We start from the raw sequence: 23419 nt of genomic DNA, 5'->3' as shown, positions 1-23419 counted from the left end.
ATTACTTATGAGTAGAAGTGGCAAACAAGCAGTTGAGTTGAATATGAGTCGATGGAAACCGAGTTAAACAAAAATGGATAAAGTACTCGATTTGATTCATATTTTAAATGGGTAAAAATGAGTTACTCAATGGATTATATGGGTAACTATGAATACCTATATAATAGTAGGGATTTTGTTAAGAACTTTAAAAACAAAATCTTTTGAAAGTATTATTTATCACCCCTACCCCCTATAGCCCCCCTATCTCAAAAAAAAAAAATTAAAAAAATTACTTTTCGTTTTTACAAGTATATTATTTTCTTAAAAAAAGTTTTTTATCACTCCAACCCCCTACCAACCCCCTCCCCCTACTAGCCCCACCACCACGCCACCCTAACCCAAAATAATGTAGATTTTTTTTAAAATTTTTTTAATTATTTTTTTAAAATGTTTTTTTAGAATGACTATATTTATAGGGTTATTGAACTTCAATAGCTATAAGTATGTTATTTACTAAAAATGACTACACTTCATATAGTTATCTAGCTGTATTTTTTTTTAATTACACATTGATACAATTAAAATTATAGTGAATAAAATAAGGTAACTCAATCCCTTTATGTGCTGAAATTCTCAACTTTCCATTATTACATTAATAACTAATAATTACATAGTCAATGTGTGTACTTTCGGATTCCAATTACTTTTTTTAAAAAATGGATACGTCATATACAATGTCGTTATTGTTCTTGTTCAGACGTAAAGGTATTTCACTTACATTTCTTTAGTTAAATTGATTTATGTAATTGTGATGAATCTTGTTTGTTTTGGTTTCAAATACACGATAAGCATAATTGTATCTCTAAGATTGCTCAATACAATCGTGTTGATAAATCAATACAATTGGACAATCTAGAAAAAAATGACAATGAACTATACTACAATATGAAAATGTATATGTATTTCATTCTATGAAAATAAATAGATATGTTGTATACGTAAACATTCAAATTTATGTAATGTATTAATGTATCCAAATGCACTTGTATTTCTAATTGGACAATCCATGAAAAATAACAAGTATTCAAATGTTTATGTAATCAATTGTGTTCAATATTCAAATACAATTATATGTGCACCAAGAGAATGAAATGTATTCATGTATTATGTCATTTATATCAAAAATAATTTTAACATAATTAAAATATAAATTTGAATGTCGGTGAAAACCTTACAAAATCGAGAAACATATATATGTAACACAAATATGAACTTCATATAAACGAGAAAAATAATACAATTTGAAAATACCCAACGAAGATGTATTACAAAAATCGTTTATATACTCATGCAAAGGATCTTGAATTAGAAGGAAATTGGAGGAAAATAATAAAAAAAGACGTTAATACATGTATATTGAAAGAGAAAAGTATTGAATAAGGTAAGTTGGGGAACATAGCCCCATAAAACATGCATAATGCATTTATTAGGTGTATACTGATATCTTTCCTATTTAGTAGTAATAATTATTGAAATACATATAATTTTTTTTAAATAAAATGATAATTCATGGTTAATTAAGTTTGCTAATTAATATGTAAGTATATCCATATAGCTTAAAAAAATTAAACTGTAGCTATATACATTAAATATAAATTGATGTTTGCTATATTCTGTAGTTTATCCTAGTAATAATTACACACCGTGGTCACCATCTGTTGAGATGTGGTTTATGGGACAAGGATATGAAGATCATTTAGTTAAAAGATACTAGTGATATTGTTGCTAGTGAAAGGACTAAGTGGACTCGAATTGATGCTCAATTATGCAATCTTTTATGGAACTCTTTGGATCCTAAATTACTCAACCTATTTTAATCTTGTAAAGCTTGCTATAAAGTTTGGACGAAAGCTAAGACTTTGTATACGAATGATATACAACGTATACAAAGTTTTCTCAGACATAGTCGGTTAGAATAGAAATAAGTATATCCTACTTAAAATAGGAATAAGAATAGGAATAGGAATAAGAATAGAATTCCTAGTTGGAAAAGAATTCTAATGTAGTGTCTATAAATAGGGTCTCAATGTAATAATTTAGATACACAATTCAATAATATTTCCCATATATTTCTCACATGGTATCAGAGCATTGGTGAGAACTTCAAGTCACCGGTGTCAAATTCTGGTGACGACAGTGGATTGATTTGTGTCATCTTTCGTCTTGAAGGTGTTGTGCAAAAGACAACACCGTCACGAGGATCAGGAAGCTCGTGTAGCTAAACCCCCACCAGACCCATCGAAAAACACCCCTCCACGCGTCGATCGGAGGTGAAAATTTTTCGGCGAGATCTGTTTACGCGCCGGCGCGTGAGTGCTGTTCCGGCCACTTTTTTTCGAGCAATTTTCTTCCGTTGGGGTCACCTAGTATTTCCGACCAGAACCCGACCAGTTTTCTCTAGATCCGATCACCGAAATTAGGGTTTCAGTGATTTTTAGGCAGTTTCCAGCAAGATTCCGGCAAAATAAGAATTTTCAGGCCACTGTGGGCAGATTCTAGTAGCTTCCAATATTTTTATACTGGTGGTAGCAGCTTCCGACAATTTCCAGCATACATACCAGTCTATGGAGAATAGACGAGGGAGAGAATGTTTTGGAAAACCTCGATCCAGGTGTAGTCATTGTTAAAACCTGGACACACTCGTGACATATGTTATATTTTGCATGATCCACCACCTAGTTATGATTCTATTGTGTAAAAGGAATATAACAAGCTCCTTCGAAACCGCGCAAGTAAACAACGTTTTGGAAAACCTCGATCCAAGTGTAGTCATTGTCATAAACCTGGACACACTCGTGACATATGTTATATTTTGCATGGTCCACCACCCAGTTATGATCCTCTTATTCTAGAGGTATATAGAGAGTTCCTTTGGTATCATGCAAATAACTAACATCTCCATAAGTAGTTTCAGTTGCACAACCTGATGTTTGTGTTGCGGGTAATTCTTTTACTTGTGTGTCACAGTCTAGCACTCTTGGATCATGGGTCATAGACTCAGGGACTTCTGATCATATCTCTGGTAATAAATCACTTTAATCTGATATTGTTTATTCACAATCTCTTCCAGCTATTTCTTTAGCCAATGGGATTCAAACAAAACCAAAAGGGGTTGGTAAAGCCATACCCGTATATCTTCTGTCACCCTAGACTCTGTTCTTTATGTCCTTGAATCTCCTTTTAATCTAGCATCGGTTAGTTGTTTGACGAAAGCCCTACATTGTAGCATAACATTTTTTGATGATTTTTTTCTCATGCAGGATAGCAGTACAGGACTGACGATTGGAACAGGACATGAATTACAAGGCCTTTACTATCTTACTTCTTCTAATTCCTTAACTGCATGCTCTGTTATAGATTTTCCAGATCTAAGTCACAAACGTTTGGGACATCCAAGTCTATCCAAACTGCAAAATATGGTGCCTCGTTTGTCTAGTTTATCCACATTAGATTGTGAGTCGTGTCAACTTGAAAAACACACTCGTGCTACATTTTCACGTAGTACTAGGGGTCATTCAATGTCTATTTTTTCATTAATTCATTATGATATTTGGGCTCCTAGTATGAGTCAGTTCTACCTTAGGATTTCGTTATTTTGTACTAAAGGTCGTTCAGAGTAATTTTTCAATAATTCATTCTGATATTTGGGGTCCTAGTAGAGTTAGTTCTACCTTAGGATTTCGTTATTTTGTTAGTTTAATTGATGATTATTCGAGATGCACTTGGATTTTCTTAATGAAATATCGTTTTGAGTTAATTTCTATATTCAAAGGTTTTTTGCTGAACTACAAAATCAGTTTGGTGTTTCTATTAGTACCTTCCGTAGTGAAAATGCCTTAGAATACTTATCATCCCAATTTCAGGAATTTATGTCTCACCACGAAATTATTCACCAAACATCTTGTCCATACACTCCCCAGCAAAATGGTGTCGCAGAAAGAAAGAATAGGCATCTCATAGAGACTGCTTGCACTCTCCTCATTGAACCCTACATTTTGCTGCGTTTTTGGGGCAATGCAGTCCTTTCCTCTTGTTATTTAATTAACACAATGCCCTCTTCTTCTGTTTAGAATCAGTTTCCACATTCCATATTGTTTCCTCAGTTACATCTCTATTCTATCCCCCTGGTGTCTTTGGGAGTTTATTCTTTGTTCATAATTTAGCCCCAAGGAAAGATAAATTAGCTCCTCGTGCCTTCAGATGTGTCTATCTTGGTTAACCTGGAGTTCAAAAAGGGTATCGTTGTTATTCAATGATCTTCATCGATACCTTATGTCCATTGATGTTACATTTTTTGAGTCTCAACCTTATTATATATCTTCTGATCAACCTGATGTATCTATGGTCTTACCCATACCTCAAGTTTTACTTGTGCCAACCTTTGAAGAATCTACGGTTGCTTCTACATATCCAGTTGTAGTGCCACCACTAGTAACTTATCATCGTCGTCCACGTCCAACACTAGTCCCATATGATTCAAGTCATGCGCCAGACCCTGCTCCTACTGCGGACTTGCCTCCTCCTAGCCAACCACTTGCAATTCAAAAAGGTATACGATCCACTTGAAATGCACATTGTACTTTCTTAAGTTATCATCGTCTATCATCACCCTATTATGCCTTTGTGTCGTCTTTGTCCTCTATTTCCATCCCTAAAACTATGGTGAAACATTTTCTAATTCTGGATGGAGACAGACTATGGTTGATTAGATGTCTGTTTTGCATAAAAGTGGTACTTGGGAGCTTGTCTCCCTTCCTGTAGGTAAATCTACGGTTGGTTGTCGTTGGGTTTACGCAGTCAAAATTGGCCCAGATAGTCAGGTTGATCGACTTAAGGCTCGCCTTGTTGCCAAAGCGTATACTCAAATATTTGGGCTAGATTATAGTGACACTTTCTCTCCTGTGGCTAAAATAGCATGTGTCCGCCTTTATCTATCTATGGCTGTCGTTCGTCATTGGCCTCTTCATCAACTGGACATTAAGAATGTTTTTCTGCATGGTGATCTTGAGAAAGAAGTCTATGTGGAGCAACCACTTGGTTTTGTTGCTCAGGGGGAGTCTAGTAGCCTTGTATTTTCGATTGCATAGGTCACTTTATGGTTTGAAACAATCTCCTCGAGCTTGGCTTGGGAAGTTCAGCACAGTAATTCAGCAAGTTGGCATGACTGTGGAGCTGATCACTCGGTGTTTTATCACCATTCTGCACAAAGTCGATGTATCTATTTGGTTGTTTACGTTGATGATATTGTTATCACCGGTAATGTTCAAGATGAAGTATGCCTTAGACATTCTTGAGGAGACAGGGATGGTGGGATGTAGACCCATTGACACTCCTATGGATCCCAATGTTAAACTCTATCTAGGACAGGGGGAGCCACTTAGTAATCCTAAAAGGTATAAACAACTCGTTGAAAAGTTGAGTTATCTCACAGTGACTAGACCTGACATCTCTTTTCCTGTGAGTGTTGTAAGTCAGTTTATGACTTCCCCTTGTCAAAGTCATTGGGAAGCAGTGGTTCGTATTCTGCGATATATAAAGTCAGCTTCCAATAAAGGACTACTCTTTGAAAATCAAGGCCATGACGTTAGATATCCGGATATTGTGTTTTACTAGGAGGTAAATTGGTGTCGTGGAAGAGTACGAAACAAAATAAGGTTGCTTGATCTAGTGCGGAATCAGAATATCGAGCAATGGCGACAACAACTTGTGAGCTAGTTTGGATCAAACAGTTGCTGGGAGAACTAAAATTTGGCAAAATTGATAAGATGAAACTTATATGTGATAATCAAGAGGCTCTTCATATCACATCAAATCCAGCGTTTCATGAAAGGACTAAGCACATTGAGAATGACTATCATTTTGTCTGAGAAAATATACTCTCAGGAGATATTGTTACGAAATTCGTGAAGTCAAATGATCAGCTTATATCTTCACCAAGTCCCTCATAGGTCCTCGTATTAATTACATTTGTAACAAGCTAGGTACATATGATTTGTATGCACCAGCTTGAGGGGGAGTGTTAAAATAGAAATAAGTATTTCCTACTTAAAATAGGAATAGAAATTGGAATAGAAATAAGAATAAGATTCCTAGTTTGAAAAGGATTCTAATGTAGTGTCTATAAATAGGGTCTCAATGTAACAATTTAGATACACAATTCAATAATATTTTTCTCAAATATTTCTCACATAGTCCAACTTCAGCAGAATAATCAAGATATGACAAGTTATTTAGGACAGATATATACCTTGAAAGATTAATTCGATTCTCTCATGACACTCTCTGAAAGTGTCACCACACAGGAGCAACAAAGATATAATTTCTTTATGGTTTTAGTAAGAAAAGGACTTAGATCTGATCAGACACCGGTAAAAGCTCAAATCTTGGCAAGTTCCTCAGTTCCTTCCATAATCGATGTTTCAGCTCGATTATTGCGCATTGGTTCAGAAGCAATTGAGACCAATAACGTTGAGACATCTGTATCAGCTGTGAAAAATGAAAATCCACAGGAACTAAATGTCCATTAAAGGGGGAATAGTAGGAACTCTAGACCCTATTGCAACTATTGCAACATTCAGGCCATTCTCGACAATCTTGTTGGAAATTGCATGGTCCACCACCGCGTACTAACAATCGGAGTACAACTCACATGGTTCAAACCCATAAAGACAGATAGTCAGCTGGTCAATTCCATTACTTTGTCTGTAGCAGATTACAGTGACTATTTGCAGTATCAAGCAGCTACATGACAATCACCTTTATTTGGAACCTCACAAAATGGTAATTCCTTTACTTGTCTAACCAGCTCTTCACCCACTTGCCATGGATATTAGATTATGGTGCATCTACCATATCTCCGGTAATCAAAATCTTTTTTCAAATTCATTCATTCCACAACCCTATCTGCAGTTACCCTTGCTAATGGATCAAGAACTGCAGTAAATGAAATAGGGGACATGCAACTTCTTTCCTCTATTACCTTAAAATCAGTTTTATTTTCTCCTGAATGTCCATTTAATTTGATTTCTCTTAGAAAATTAACGAAACACCTCAATTGCGGTGTCACTTTTTTGGCCGACTCTGTTGTTGTATAAGACCAGAAAATGGGGAAGACGATTGGAACAAGGACTGTATGACATGTCAAAATCACCACCACTAGTTGCCTTCACTTCCACTACCTCAACAGACCTTCTCCACAATTGTCATGGTTACCCGAGTGTCGCAAAGCTTCAAAAATTAGTTCCGAGTCTTTCCAGTTTGTCTTTTTTTGAATGTGAGTCTTGTCAACTTTGGAAACATAGTCGCACTTCATTTCCAAAAAGAGACAATAACAGGGCTGCATATATGTTGATATTGTTCATTCAGATGTATGGGGCCCTAGCCGTGTTGTTTCAAGTTTAGGATTTCATATTTCATTACCTTTATTGATGATTTTTCCCGTCGCACATGGGTTTTTTTTAATGAAAAAATCGTTCTGAAGTATTCTCTGTTTTTCAAAATTTTTGTGTTGAGATAAGAAATCGATTTGGTGTTTCAATAAAGGTATTACATAGTGATAATGCCAAGAAGTACTTATCATCTCCTTTTGGCAGTTTCATGTCGTCTCAGGGAATCACTCACCATATTTCATGTGCATATACTCCTCAACAAAATGGGGTCGCCGAATGTAAAGATAGTAATCTCATTGAAACTGCTAGTACTTTATTTATACACCATCATGTTCCTCTGGATCCCGTTCTCACTGCGTGCTATTTGATAAATAGAATGCCCTCCAATGCGTTGCACCATCAAACTCCAGGTCAAAATCCCTATAGTCTACCTTTGAGAGTGTTTGGATGTACTTGCTTTGTCCATGATCTAACTACTAGAAATGACAAACTCCAACTAAAACCAATTAAGTGTGTATTTCTAGGATACTCTCGTCACCAAAAAGGTTACAAGTATTATGATCCAAAAACAAATATATATTATTTCAGTGCAGATATAACATCTTTTGAAACATCCCCCTATTTTACACCAAACACTACAAGCAAAAATTTGATTCCTCAAATTCTGCCCGTACCTATGCTTCCTCTACCACAAGTCAATCTTCTAAACAACCCTCAAACCACTCATTCTCCTCTTCAAGTATACACCCGACGTGCTTGTCCGCTTAGTGATAACAATAATACTACTACTCTTAGTACAGATACAGTAGTAGCTCCTGATGACTCATTTTTTGCTCTTTTCTCACCTGCTCCAGTCATGCCTTCATCAGATGAAACTACCCACCAATTGCCATACGTAAAGGTATACGTACTACTCGAAATCAACAACCGAGAGATAAATGCTTAAGTTATCATCGGTTGTCCCCATTCTATTATACTTTTGTATCTACCCTATCTACTGTACCTATACCAAAGATTGTAAGTGAAGCATTGGAACATCCAGAGTGGAGAGATGCTATGAACGAAGAGAATAATGCTTTACACACAAATAACACTTGGAATTGGTCTAGTTACCGTAGGGGAAATCTACTGTTGGAAGTCGATGGATTTATACTGTAAAGGTGGGTTCAAATGGCACAATTGATCAGTTGAAAGCTCGCCTTGTTGTCAAAGGGTACACACAGATTTATGGTCTTGACTATGGTGACACAATCTCTCCAATTGCCAAAATTGCATCGGTCCGACTGCTTATTTCCTTGGCAGCAATGCATTATTGGCCTCTTCATCAACTAGATATTAAGAATGTCTTTTTGAATGGTGATTTTGCTAAGGAAGTTTATATGGAGGAACCTCCTAGATTTTTTGCTCAGGGGGAGTCGAATTGAGTATGCCATCTCAAACGTTCTCTATCTGGCCTCAAGCAATCTCTGAGAGCATGGTTTGGCAGATTTAGCTCTGTTGACCAATAATTTGGGATGTCTTGAAGTAAAGTATATCACTCTGTTTTCTATTGACATAATGGCCCAAAAAAGAACATGTATTTGGTCGTTTATGTTGACGACATTGTCATAACGGAAAATTATCAAGAAGGAATATCTCAACAAAAGAGGCACTTCAGTCACTTTCAAACCAAAGATTTGGGGAAGTTAAAGTATTTTTAAGGAATTGAGGTAGCACAATCCAAGTCAAGTATTGCTATGTCACAGAGAAAATACATTTTTAAGGAATTGAGGTAGCACAATCCAAGTCAAGTATTGCTATGTCACAGAGAAAATACACTTTGGACATAGTTGAGGAGACATGCATGTTGAATTGCAAACCTATTTACACTCCTATGGATCCAAACATCAAACTCGTTCTTGGACAAAGGGAGCCATTTGAAGATCCTGGTAGATATCAAAGACTGATTGGTAAATTGATACCATGTTGTTGGAAAAAAATGATAATCATATCAAGGATAATGTCAAAACTAAATAGCAACGGAAGAGAGTAACAACAACCAAATACTAAAATGGGATAAATATGATACCCAAATAAGTAATATAATAATGTTGATGAAAAACTTGGTAGTGTCAAAAGACTACTACTCAACAATCTTTTATTTCTTACAACTCACAATTATATTACTTCCACACTATTTTCTCACAAACTAAGAAGTAGTTTGTGAATTACTCTCAACTGCTTCTCTAAATTTTGGTGTATTCTACAAATGAGCTAATGAGCTGCTTTTATCGAAGAAGTTTACAACTAACGATGTCACCAAGACATCATAAAAATATCAAAGTTTCAAACTTTACAACTATGTAGTTATCTTGGTAAGATTTTTAGTTGTATCAAATTAAGATATTAATAAATATGGGGACGGGAACCCCACAAATCTCCCCCTCCAGTATCATTCAAGGAAGGAGATATTTTCATCTTCTTTAGAGAGAGCTCATACCCACAAGTTCTTTGTATAACTTCAATTTGTTTTTCGATATCGTCTTGGTCACCATTTTTGCAGGATTTTCACTTGTGTGGATCTTTTTGACGTGAAATGATTCAGTCTCCACTTCCTCACGGATCAAATGATATCTGACGTCGATGTGTTTTGTTCTTGTATGATACATGGAGTTCTTGCTCAAGTCTTGCACTTTGGCCGTCAAAATTGAAGAAAATACTCCATGTGATGCAAACCAAGCCCTTGAAGATATCGCTTGAGCCATATCATCTCCTTGCTGACTTTAGTGACCACAATATGCTCAACTTCAGTTGTAGATAGTGCAACACACTTCTGCAACTTCGAATGCCATGATAAAATGCCCCCTCCCCCCGAAAAAGTAAACAAATATCCAGTAGTTGATTTCCTTTTATCAACGTAACCTGTCATATCAACTTCTATATAGCCCTTCAAGATTGGATCTGATGCTCCAAAGCACAAGCATTCATCCGAGCTTCATTTAAGATACCTGAGTATCCACTTCACAGCTTCCCAATGCTCTTTTCCCCGATTGTCGAGAAATCTGCTGACCTAACCAACTAAGTGAGAAATATCAGGTCTAGTGCATATCACTGCATACATTAGACTTTCGACGACGTATAAATATGAAACTTTGGCCATGCTCTCCTTTTCCTCCCTAGCTATAGGACACATCTTCTTGCTCAACTTCATATGACCAGCAAGAGGTGTGCTAACAAACTTAACACTCTTCATATTGAAGCGCTCTAGCACACGTTAAATGTACTTCTTGTGTGACCAAGAAATCTTCCTTTCATCTCTGAGACGGAATCCTCTCTCCGGTAAGCGAAGGAAAGCAAGTCAAAGCCTGCCAAGGCGTCAAGGCAGTTCGACAAAGGCAAAAAAAGAGTCTCCGTCCTGAGTAATTCTCATGCCCAAAATTTGTTTGGCATAACCCAAGTCTTTCATACAAAAAGTCTTACACAACTCATTCTTCTGCTCGTCAATCTTGAAAGTATTCTTGCCGACAATTGACATATCATTCACATAAACAAAAGGATGATGAAGTGACCATCACAAAATTTTTGTACAAATACACAATGATCCGATGAAGTCTTCTTATAGCCTTGCTCCAAATTCAAACTTCTTGTACCACTGTATAGAGCGCTTCAATATGAAGAATGTTAAGTCTGTTAGCAAACCTCTTTCTGGTCATATGAAGTTGAGCAAGAAGACCTATAACTAGGGAGGAAAAAGAGAGCATGGACAAAGATCCATATTCTTACGTCGTTGGAAGTCTAATGTATGTAATGATATGCACTATACATGATATTTCTCACGTAGTTGGTTGGGTCAGCAGATTTCTTGACAATCCCGAAAAAGAGCATTGGGAAGCTGTGAAGTGGATACTTATGTAGTGGATACTCATGTATCATAGAGCAAGCTCAGATAAATGCTTGTGTTTTGGAGCATTAGATCCAATCTTGAAAGGCTATACAGATGTTGATATGGCAGGTGACCTTAATAATAGAAAATTTACTACCGGATATTTATTTACTTTTTCAATGGAACTATATAATGGCAGTTGAAGTTGCAGAAGTGTGTGTTGTAGTATCTACAACTCATGTTGAGTATATTGCGGCTACTGAAGTCGAAAAGGAAATATGGCTAAAGCGATTTCTTCAACAGCTTGGTTTGCATTAGATAGAACATATTGTCTATTATGGCAGCCAGAGTGCAATAAACTTGAGTAAGAACTTCATGTACCATGCAAGAACAAAACACATCGACGTCAGAAATCATTGGATTCGTGAGGAAGTGGAGAGTGAACCATTTCACGTCAAAAAGATCCACGCAAGTGAAAATCCTGCAGATATGCTGACCAAGACGATATTGAAAGACAAGTTCAAGTTATGCAAAGAACTTAGGGTATGAGCTCTCTCAAAAGAAGATGAAGATACCACCGGATTGGAAGGGGAGATTGTAGGGTTCCAGCCCATTTTTATTAAATTCTTAACCTGGTACAACTACATACCAACTAATTCTTACCAAGATAACTACATAGTTGCAAAGTTTCAAACTTTGGTAATTTCAAGCTGTCATTGATGACATTAGTTGTAAATTTCTTCTATAAAAGGAGCTCATTAGCTCATTTGTAGAATACACTAAGTTAGAGAGAAAAAAAAATTTAAGAGCAAAGTGAGGTATTTCATAGACTATACAAGAAGAATAGTCCGTGAAGAAAAATAGAGTGTGATCGATACTTTAGTAAGGTAGAAATCAAAACAGTGTTATTACTTTTGAGTGTGCAGTAGTCACTTTGAGTATTGTATTTGTGACTACAGTGTAAAATTTCTTACTATAAGGATATCAATTGCTCCTCTTGGCCCGTGGTTTTTCCCTTGTTAAAAAGGGTTTTCACGTAAATTCTTGGTGTCAGTATTTTCTCATTTTATTTCCATTATTTTGACCATATATATTTGTTTGGAATATCCTAGTAGATATCAAAGACTGGTTGGTAAATTGAATTATCTAACTATTACATGCCGAATATTTCATTTGTTGTAAGTATGGTTTGTCAGTTTCTCCAAGCTCTGTAAAGATCATTGCGATGCACTAATTCGCAACCTCAGATACATCAAAAGAACTCCAGGGCAAGGTTTTTTATATGAAGACAAAGTTCACGTTGACATCATTGGATATTCTGATGCGGATTGGGCAGGTTCTCCAACAGATAGACTTTTTACTATGCTCTACTTCCGGGTATTGAGTCATGATTGGAGCAATTTAATCTATAGGAAAAGTAAAAAGCAAGATGTTGTTGCAAGATCTAGTGCAGAAGCAGAATATCGAGCTATGGCTCTTGCTACATGCGATCTTATCTGGTTGAAACAACTTCTTCAAGAGTTGAAATGTGTTGACTTCAAACCGATGAAGCTTATATGTGACAATCAGGCTGCCCTTCATATTGCCTCAAATCCCGTTTTCCATGAAAGAGTGAAACATATATAGATGGATTGTCATTTCATTAGGCAAAAGATTGAGTCCGGATGCATTTCCACCATCTTTATTTGTTCAAATGACCAATTGGCAGATAATCTTAGAAGTCCCTTGGAGGAACTCGGGTTGAACACATTTGCAGCAAGCTTGGAGCATATGACATGTTCGCTCCAGCTTGAGGGAGAATGTTAAGATATTGTCAAAGAGTATTTCAACAATTAGATTGTGTTGTAAGATAATAGTCAAGTATTGTAGGTAATGTGTAATAGTCAAATATTGTAGTTATGGTAGGTAACCTATCAAGGATATGCTCTTGACCTTTTTTGTCTAGCTTTGTGTATATATTCTAAGTGTAGCCTATCATTTTTAGTATGAAGTGAAATACACTTGCATCATTTATCAAACCTTACATACTTAGTGCACATACTTTTCTTTGCATGCATCTTGTCATTGATGTAGAATCAGGCTTTTGCTCTCAGATTCATGGCTAGACAATTGCATTTTCTCCGGTCAGCAGTTTTGTGAGTTGTAAGTTTTGATACCAAACTTGTTCAATCTTATTCATCCATAGAGATAGATATTTATAGTATAGAAAACTAACTAACTGGGTATCAAATCCCTTGATTCTAGCAGATTTGACAATCTAGGGATGATTTTATTGATCTAATATCCTAACGTATTCAATAGCAAATCAGATTTGATTTTATAAGATTAATTTAAATCCTATAAAATCATATCTGATTACACTTCAGATATTTACAAATCAACATGAGTCCTCTTCATTCGAAAACTTCATAAAGTAGTTTAGTAGTTTAGATTTATTCCAAACCATTATTCCATTTTATAGGTAGCTGGGGCCATGTCTCAATGAATCTATTTCTTTAAGTTATTAGAGCTTTAATTCAGACATTATTTGTTTCAGATCTCCATGTATATACAGTTGTTATATTGTTGTGGATGCGAGGAAGTCAATTAATTTAAGTCTTCAATTATATTTCTACGTAGATTTATTTATAATTTAAGTAACTTTATTTATTATTTTAGAATGGGTATGTTTCATCGTTTAATAAAGATTAGGTTAAGCTATAGTTATTCGTTTAGAATAAGATTTATGTCTCCTACTTTCATAAGAATTGGACTTCCTATTGATGTATAAAACTCCTATTTAAATGAGCCTTTGATGAATAAATCAGTAAGTCACATTTCATCAAAAAACAAGAGATTAGAGTTCTATCTTCCATTGAAATCTAAGGTTTCAGTCTCCCTTTGAAGAGCTAAAGAGATCCGAGTTCTCTTTTAATGAACTCTAAGGTTTCAACCTCCTTTAACAAGCTAAATTTATGTATTGTCTTGTAAATCAATCATTCCCTAACAATTTGGTATCAGAGCCTAACAGAATGGGCGATGAGGTCAGTTCCATATTTCGCGATGAGATCAGTTTCAGATTTTGAGAACTTACCATTACAGAAACCTTAATGGACTCTAAAATTGCAACAATGGAACAACGCCTCGGTGAAAGAATTGTCCGAGTCATCCAAGAACAATTGTCTAGCTTGGGAGTTGGCTCTACAAAACCAACAACCCATAGATAAACAATTTCTGCTACTAAAGTCAACACACCACCTATTCAACTAGCCGATAAGAAGTGGTTATTCACATTCGATAATACCAAGTTATACAAAGATGAATTTTCCAACTTTTAACGGTATCAACAACCCATTAATTTGGACACATCCTTGTTAACAATTGCTTGAGCGATTTGGACCTCATGAAAGTGGCAACCTGATGGGGAATTAGTCAAAGCATCAACAAGCTGATAGAGTTGAAATTTATCAATGTCAACTTCAAGATAAATTGGCTAGATTTGGAATTGGATAATTAAATTGACAATATTCCAGATCTTTTGAATGATTGGCTTGAAATTTGAGCTTGAGGACAAGTTCTTTCAACGTGAGAGGAGTAATGTCGTGGATGCGAGGAAGTCAATTAATTAAGTATTTAATTATATTTTAAAGTAGATTTATTTATTTGTTGTATATAATTTAAGTAACTTTATTTATTATTCTAGAATGGTTTATGTTTCATAGTTTTATAAGGATGAGGTCAAGCTATAGGTATTAGTTTGGAATAGGATTTAGGTCTCCTACATTTACAAGGATTAGGCTTCCTACTGATGTAATAAGACTTCTATTTAAAGGAGTTTTTGATGAATAAATCAGCAAGTCACATTTCAGTGAAAAGCAAGAGATTAGAGTTCTCTCTTCCATTGAACTCTAAGGTTTCACTCTCCCTTTGAAGAACTGAACATATCGAATTCTTTCTTTTAATGAAATCTAAGGTTTCAACCTCCCTTTAACGAGCGGACTTTATATATAGCCCTGGGGTTGATCCTTCACTAAAAATTCATAACATATATCATGTTATGAGTTAAAAGGACTATTGCTCATTTAGTCATGTCCAGATCCCGCATCAGTTGTGGGATTTTATTGTTTCATAGATATGCTATATGCCAATTGTGGTTCCAAGTGTTGGTCACACCTAGGGTGTAGACTCAGTTTGTTACACATATGCACTCGCATTTGCTGATAATATAATTCCAAAGTGATTGAGTAGACGATTCAAAAGTGATTTATGCATGCATCAATTTTGAATTGCATATTATATTTTTCCAATTTGTGTCAATCCTGGGATGTGGAAGAGTGACGTAGTATCAAAAATAGCTGAAAAGAGAAATACGTACCAGAGAAAAGAACTGGCGATTGAGGTATGATACTAAGAGCACTTCGAAGATCTGTCAGTTCAATATTAGCAACATCACAATCATCAATCAATATTCTCCCTCTTTCAAGTTCCACAATTCGAAACAGAGCATTTAGCATGCTCGATTTTCCAGCACCAGTTCTTCCAACAATGCCAACTTTTTGACCTGAAGATATTTCGAATGACAAACCATGCAAGACAGGAGGAAGTCCAGGTCTGTAACGTAGGACAACATCCTCAAATTTGATGAACCCTGATGATGGCCAGTGTGGAGGAGGCTGGCTGCAAATAACATTTTGAGCCTCTGATGGCAAATCTATATATGTACCAACACGCTCAACGGCATTTAAACTATTTTCAGCTCTGCTTGCTTGTCTCAGAGTATTGCTGAGTAAGGTAGTAATATTCAAAGAATAACTTAGGAGCAGACCCATAGTAGCAGCAACCGCAACCTTGTCATCTGCTCTCCCATTCTGTATAACAGCAAAAGTTGCAGTCAACCAGATCATTATGCCTCCTAGTGTCTCAAGCCTTATGGTAAGCCAGCGGTTTGTACTTGTGTTGGCAAGAGTGAATCTGATATTGTTGTCCATAGACTTCCCATTAATGGCAGCTAACTGGTCATGTGCTTTATATGCACGGATGGTTGATAAACCAGTTATAGCTTCTCCAAACTGTGCATACACAGGGGACCTGGTAATGGAATCTAGACGTTTCACTTCGCGGGATGTATTCTGTGAAACATAAGTTGTAGTAGTAGTATGTAATCTGATCCTCATAATAGAATGTAAAATCAACAGTTGATAAATTATCATAGACAGTATATCTGATTCGGTAATATGCCTAAAAGAATGGGAAGAAGACAAAAGAAGTATCTACTTAATCAAGAACAATGGCCAGAGGCACACAATCACTTATGAGGTTAAGTAGAAGTATCTGCTTCATCAAAAACAACAGCCAGGGCAAACAGGCACGGATTAAGTGAAGTATTAATAATATAGAGAAGACAGACTTTTCACATGTAGTCCTGAAAACTAAAAGGGAAATACAAGGGTACAGGACTAATACAAAAACCAATTTCTATATAAGAATCAGATCATGTTACCCCAAACCTTGAAGTAATGGATGGAGTAGCCTAGTATCATAATAGTCCATTTGGAAACCCTCAGGGCGCTGAAAGGGACAATGTAGCATTCAATAGTACCCTCCTGTACGTGTAACCTGAGTATGGGATTTAAACGTAAATCTGATTTTGTTTTCTTTTCTGTTGCCTCCATTTGGTCTAAAGTAGAGAGTGATGAGGCTCAACATGATCGGGGCTGGAGTGGAGTAGAAGAGATTACTCTCAATAGGCTAATATGAGTGGCCCGGAGCAATACTAGTGGCTCGATGGGTTGAATTGAAACAAAATCTCAGAGTAACTTATTGTCTCAGCTGAGAGAGGAGAAGCCGAGATTGATAGGCATGAAGAGAGAAAAAGGGCTCATCACAGTTTGACTCTAACAATATGTGAAAGAATATAAGAATTCAACCCCAAACTTAAGGTAATGAATGGAGTAGCCTACACAATGAGAGACAATGTAGTAATCTCCTACAATTTCTTAAGAGACGCTTTCCACATAGCATTGCGACTTCCTTCAATATGTCAAGCATTGTCAAAAGTACAACCAAACAGCAAATTAAATGGTAGCAATAATCTCAACAAAGTAGCATTTTCATCATAAGAGTTTGTCCCCTACATCACCAAATTGTGTAGTACATACAAAACTGGAAGTCAGCGTGGGTCTACTATACAATTTTCACCCCCTTTATAACTAGTTTGACCTTTAATTTTGGATTTGAATAATTTTTACTATTCGTACTCTGAAATCATTAAAGAAGAATTAATCTGGGTAGTTTGATATATTATGATTAATCCTCCTCCTGTACTAATATGCATTCATTATGTTCAGTCTGCGATGCTTTATGATACTTGCTCAACACTTTCTGGTCATGCCATTTTCACGTAAGATGCCATTTCATCAAGTTAACAGTTACTTAGACATATAAAATTTAACATTTTTCTAAGTAGTATTGACTTGGTGCAAGACCAGATTTTAGCCAGTCCGACCCTTCTGACAATAGATTATTAAGCATTCTCTTGCTTACTATGTCTTACCACTCCTAGTCACTCAATGATCTCCCACCATCAGTGAATTCTGCTGTTCTATCATCTCAAATTATAAAGATAGGATATGGTTAAGGAGATTTTCTTGATACACTAGTGGAACTTGGGAGCTTATTACTCTGCTCCAAGTAAAACTATTGTACACTACGGGGATATGCACCGATTCGGCTGTATTTGCTTGACTATCGTGATACATTCTTTTTATGCTAAAATTATCTTTCAGGACTTCTCTTATACATTGCAGTTGTTCATTGCTGTCCTCTTTGTCAATTGGATATCAAAAATGTGTTTCTTCATGGTGATTTTGATTATGAGATGTATTGAGAAACTGTAGTTTTTGTTGCTCAAGTAGAGTCTAGTGAACTTGAGTGCCGATTATGACGATTTTTACAAGGTTTAAACCAGTTTCTTTGAGTATACTTAGAATACGTACAAAAACTGATCACTATGTCTTTTATTAATAATCAGCCTCTGATTTCTTCATCTATTTGGTAGTCTATGAAGAAGATATGGTTACATAGACAGTAAACAAGAGCGCATTGATAACTTCAAGTATCTGTTTCAGCATTTTCATAGTAAGGGCCTAGGTAGTAGCGGAAAAGAAGAGGGTTGGGTCAAAATGGGTCAACATAAAATGGTTAATAATTTAACCCGCCCACATTTCATATGGGTAAAAGTGGGTTGGTGATAGAATGGTATACATATTACATTAGAAGTCAAAGTACAATTCCCGTGTCAGGTCAATGGTTAGTTCTTGGGTTCGGGGTAGGAAATCGAGAGTTAGGTCTCATGTTGGGTCTTAGGCCGATTCGGGGGTCGGGATTAGGAGCCGGATTTTGGATTGGGGTTAAGTCGGGATCGGATCGTGGGTTGGGGCTGAAAGTTGAGAAGGCTACTTTTGGAGTGGGGAGTGGGGAGTCAGGTCTCGGATCGGTTCTTGGCTCGATATCAAGAGTCTAATCTTGAGTCAAGAGTTAGATTAGATCTCATGTTGGTCCCAAATCATGGTTTAATCTCAGGCCGGAAAACAAATAACGATTCCCTAAATCAAGGGTTGGGACATGGTTCAAAAGTCGAGTCTCGAATAAGGAATGGACCCATTTTGAAATTAAGGTTGGGTTCAAAGCTGAGTCTTTTATTGAGAGTGTGGGCATGGAACAAGGTTTTGAGTTGAGGTTGGAAGTTGTGTCTCGAATCTGAGTTGGGATCAAGGTCTGGACTAGGAGTTAATTTTGAGGTTGAAAGCTCGAGTCTCGATGGAGGGTAAAGGAGGGGTTAGCCTCCACAGTGAGGTGGGAGTGCATTGGGTTAAGGGTAGGGTTGGGTGTGAGTCTAGAGCAAGCAAGGAGTGGAGGAGTGGGATGGTAGGTTGAGAGGTTGCGGGTCAAGGGTTTATGGTCTGTGGCATTTGAGTTGTTTAGTTGGAGGTTGAATGTTTTCCTTAATGTAGAAAAAGGCATTTTCCTTAAATTGGACGAAAATAGGTTCATATGGATAACATTTTCCAAAACGTTTTGACTACCAAACATGAGAAAATTGGAAAGAAAATGTTTTCCTTCATACCAGAAACATACTAGATGTTCTCTTGCTTTTAGTATTTTGCCGATAAATTATCATGTGTGCTCATAATATTCTTACCAGTCAAATATGGGTTGAAGCCAAAATTTTACCCATTAAATATCACTCCCTAAACCATTAAAATATGTGTGGGGTTGTGTGGGTTAATTATATATGGGCTCCTTTGACGAGCACGACACGTAGGTAAATCACAATATTTCCTAGGTATTGAAGCATTTTAATTCTGGTCAAACATCGCCATTTCACAATTGGCATATTTAGACATTGCCATTTCACAATGGGCATACTTAAGGAGATAGGGATGACAAATTATAGATTTCGATATTCCTAATCGTGAAATTTTAGTCAGGTCAAGAGAAGTATGACATGACCTCAGGAAGGAACATGAGATTAGTTGGGGAGTTGAATTGTACCACTATAAGTGTAGCTTCTTTAAATGGTGCAACTTTCTACTCCCTTGAGTTTTTTGAAGTTGCAAAAAATTAATAAGGAAATGGAATTTGGGGTAATTCAACTCCAAAAATCTAGCTCATGATGGAACAACTGCTCAAGACCTTGTAAAGAAACAGTCCCCCACCCCTAAAGCACTAATGCTGGACTAAATACTCCCTCCCGCTATATGTGTGATTGAACATTTGAAGCATGGACAAAATATAAAATATAGTTCCAACATAAGGCAAACAAGAAATTGGAATAAGCTTAGATCTAATTACATGATAAAGAAGTGGACCTTGGGCCTAACTCAACTCCAAAAGTTAGCTCATGAGGGAAGTTCAAGAGACCATCCCACCCCTAAAGCACCATATGTAGAGGAAAAGATAAAATAATGGGCAACCAAAAATTTGGAGTTTAGCGAACCTGATAATATAAATAGGCAGCATAAAATAGAATTAGAAGTGGCATTATGGCCCACAGAGATATAGAGCTGACGACTCCAATTAGAACAAAGGTTGAGAGCAGCTGCCACAATTGGCTGAGACACGTATTACCAATATTTGCCACATTGCGATCAATATCTCCAAGATCCTTTGCGAATCTGTTGATTATGCGTCCAGATGGATTAGTGTGGAAGAATACCATTGGTGCTCGAAGTATTGAATGCAGCATGGTGTCATGAATCCCTTTAGCTGCATTTAGACTAGAGATAATCAACCAGAAGGAATTTGCCAGTGTTACAATCACCTGTAGAAAGTGAATCCAGAATGAGCCTCCTTTAATTCATATTCATGGACTTGAGAGTTACACAATACTCCTCTGAAGAAACATAATGACATTTAGGAAATCTCCTGTTCCTTTGACTTCATTTTCAACTGTGAAGCTAAAATACTAAGCTAATGGAGGATCTCCCTCATATACATATATATCACTGGGCTTCGTGCTTATTGAGAGGAATTCTGTAGCAGGAAGTTTCTCCTTTACATAGGGCTAGGTACCCATCTTTAGATGTAAGGAAGAGAGGAAAAAAGAAAAGTAGATAAAGCACAGAAATCTGAATAACCAAGGATGATCACTGATGATTGCAATTAATTAAGGTGGAAAACTGCACTCGCACCTGACTGAATGACAAAATAGCATACACCAAGATATAAAATCCAGCTCCATTGCTCTGTGAGGCACTTGCTTTGGTCCAGACACTTAGCCAACTGCTACTCAGAATTCGAAGAATTTCAGTCAATGTGTAGCAGCCAAACAGAATCATGACAACCCACAAACCTCCCAAAGCATCTTTGTACCTGATAAGGAAATTTGAACAAAAGCACATTTCCAACCATAAGCTAAGGGTTTCTACTAAACATAGTTAAAAAGAACTATTCTTGAGCCTATGATGATGAATGAAAACATTGGAAAGTTACTCCATTACTTCATATCATCCATACAAATGCAATAGAACTTTTACAGGGGGGTGATATGGTGCAATCTCCCTTAAATCTAGTATAAACATAGTCATATTTTCCCCTTGGTTCAAAGTTGAATGGTAATTGTTAGATATTTACGTTAGATATGGTTTTTATTTGGAGATTTATGTTCTTCTATCAAATTAATCAGATTCATCTTGACCAGATAAATTTCCTGATGTCAGAAAATCAAATCAGCAAGTTAAAACTTTTGTTTTCTGTTTTTTTTTTAGCAAGATAAAGTGCTGTAACCAAGTTCATAGTTCAAGTCTTGATGTAAAGGTAGTTTCTTCTTGTGATATCAGTGATTCCTTTTTGATATTCTTTAAAAGGCGAATAGTTTTTCCATACTAATTGTTGTTTAAGTTATCATGAAGTGGACAAGATCCAAATCTATCGTTTTGATTCATTTTCTCAAGCAAAGGTGTTATATTTCTTCTCATAATCAATATTTTGTTACTCTTGACCTTGTCAAAGCTTTAAAACATCACATTCATGGAAATTTGTGGACTGTTCCGTCGAATTCCAATATCTTTATTCTCATATTCCAGATTCATTCATATTTTTCTTCCGCACGTCCAGTACTCAAAACTCTAAAATTGCGATCTCCCTGACCTTGTTGTTATCACTTACCTTAGATAAATAGCACATCAGAACTGGAGGAAAAAGTTAGGGGTTATACAGAGCGAGGTCAGGAATTCAATTCTGGGATGCCTTTGGGTAACAAGGGGAGAAAACCGCAAGGACTAAAAGGTTGCGTTAGGGAATACCTTGGCAGTTGGGGCCTAGCTATTACAGGTGGTATTGGAGCCGACACATCCCCTAGTATGGAGATTAGGAAAACCTCAACGATGATGTTGTGTTCCTAAAGGGGGTACACAAACCACTAGAAATAAATGGAATATTCCAAGGCCCATGCTAGAAACTATGCACTACAGACAATAACATTTTTTAATTCCACCAGTGTCTAGATGCAATGGGAGAAGCAAGAGAATGGAAATATTTGAGAAAAGTTTGTGCCATGAATTTTTCTCTTAATAAATGTTGTAAGTCTCGTCTTTTTAAAAATTCTGAAAAAGAAATTAGGATTCTAAAATTGTTGAATTACCAGGATATTCATGTCTGAGTGACTTGATTAAAATTTCCAAGGATAAATGTCTCAAAGCATATACATTAACTTGTTACCTCATCAAAACACTCCAGTTGATAATACCAGTTTCCCGCTCTTCCTGCCTGATAAGAACAGATTTACCAGCCTTCCTTTTGGTTACAGAGGTTACATCTTGTTGGTGCTCTTGCCTTGTGCTTGAAGACTGTGAACTCTCACTGTCAAAGTTTGGGTCATATTCAGTTTCAACACCATAACTTTCCATTTTCCCAGCATTTTCCATTAGCTTTGGAAAAAGTGTGCCATGTTCCAAAAGCTTCTCGAAGGTCCCATCCTCTTTCACCATTCCTTCAGAAACCAAAATGATCCGATCCACCTGAGGTAGAAAATGCAGCTGATTTGTCACAAGCACCCTAGTCTTTCCTTGCAATTCTTCCTTTATACAGTTTTTAAAAACCTGAAAAATCCCATTGCACTGCAAGTTAGATCCAAATTGAATTTAGCATATGCTTAAAAACTGCAACAAGAACGATGGAACAATTGCAATCAGTGAATTATGACCAATTACTGCAAATTAGTCTTGTACATATACACGAAAGAGGTTAGTCAATTTGGAAAAATCTACAGGTGGTGGATATGAAGATTGGATATAGAAGGAAGGTCTTCTCAGGTAATGTTGATATCCCATTCCCTTACTGAAATGGTGTTGTCCAGGCATTCATACAAGATAATTACCTGATGGGAAACATGTGCATCAAGAGCACTTAAGGGATCATCAAATATATAGATATCGGAATTTTTGTAGACAGCTCTAGCCATCGACACTCTTTGCCTTTGTCCTCCGCTAATATTCACTCCTCTTTCGCCGATTTCTGTAAGGTCCCCACCCTGAATATTTTATATGTGTGAACATAGCAGTTTCATTTAGACTAACTAGTAAATAGAAAATTCCATACATCATAAAGATATATTGACACAAATACACTACCATCAAATGTACTTAAC

General features: G+C 36.4%; 1 protein-coding gene across 13 annotated transcripts in view; it reads right to left on the bottom strand.

Annotated features, from left to right (window-relative positions):
• Nucleotides 1–23419, bottom strand: part of LOC101254459 (ABC transporter C family member 17) — a 67032-nt gene that overhangs the window by 3987 nt on the left and 39626 nt on the right. For 12 of the 13 annotated variants that reach the window (XR_011213462.1, XR_011213461.1, XM_069292670.1 and 9 more), the window contains 5 exons: nucleotides 23150–23302; nucleotides 22492–22871; nucleotides 20964–21144; nucleotides 20270–20593; nucleotides 15647–16400 (listed from right to left, as the gene is read on the bottom strand). Coding sequence is in view for 11 of the 13 variants with exons in the window: in XM_069292670.1 (XP_069148771.1) it covers nucleotides 15647–16400; nucleotides 20270–20593; nucleotides 20964–21144; nucleotides 22492–22871; nucleotides 23150–23302 (1792 nt within the window). In the remaining 2 variants the exon portion in view is untranslated. Of the gene's footprint in view, nucleotides 1–9289; nucleotides 9356–15646; nucleotides 16401–20269; nucleotides 20594–20963; nucleotides 21145–22491; nucleotides 22872–23149; nucleotides 23303–23419 lie in introns of all 13 variants that reach the window. The other variant, XM_026028598.2, reaches the window with a different exon arrangement.

Source organism: Solanum lycopersicum, chromosome 12 (genome assembly GCF_036512215.1).
Source record: "Solanum lycopersicum chromosome 12, SLM_r2.1".
NCBI lineage: Eukaryota > Viridiplantae > Streptophyta > Magnoliopsida > Solanales > Solanaceae > Solanum > Solanum lycopersicum.
The sequence above is the reverse complement of the archived record's forward strand: the minus strand, read 5'-3'. Positions and strand labels throughout refer to the sequence as shown.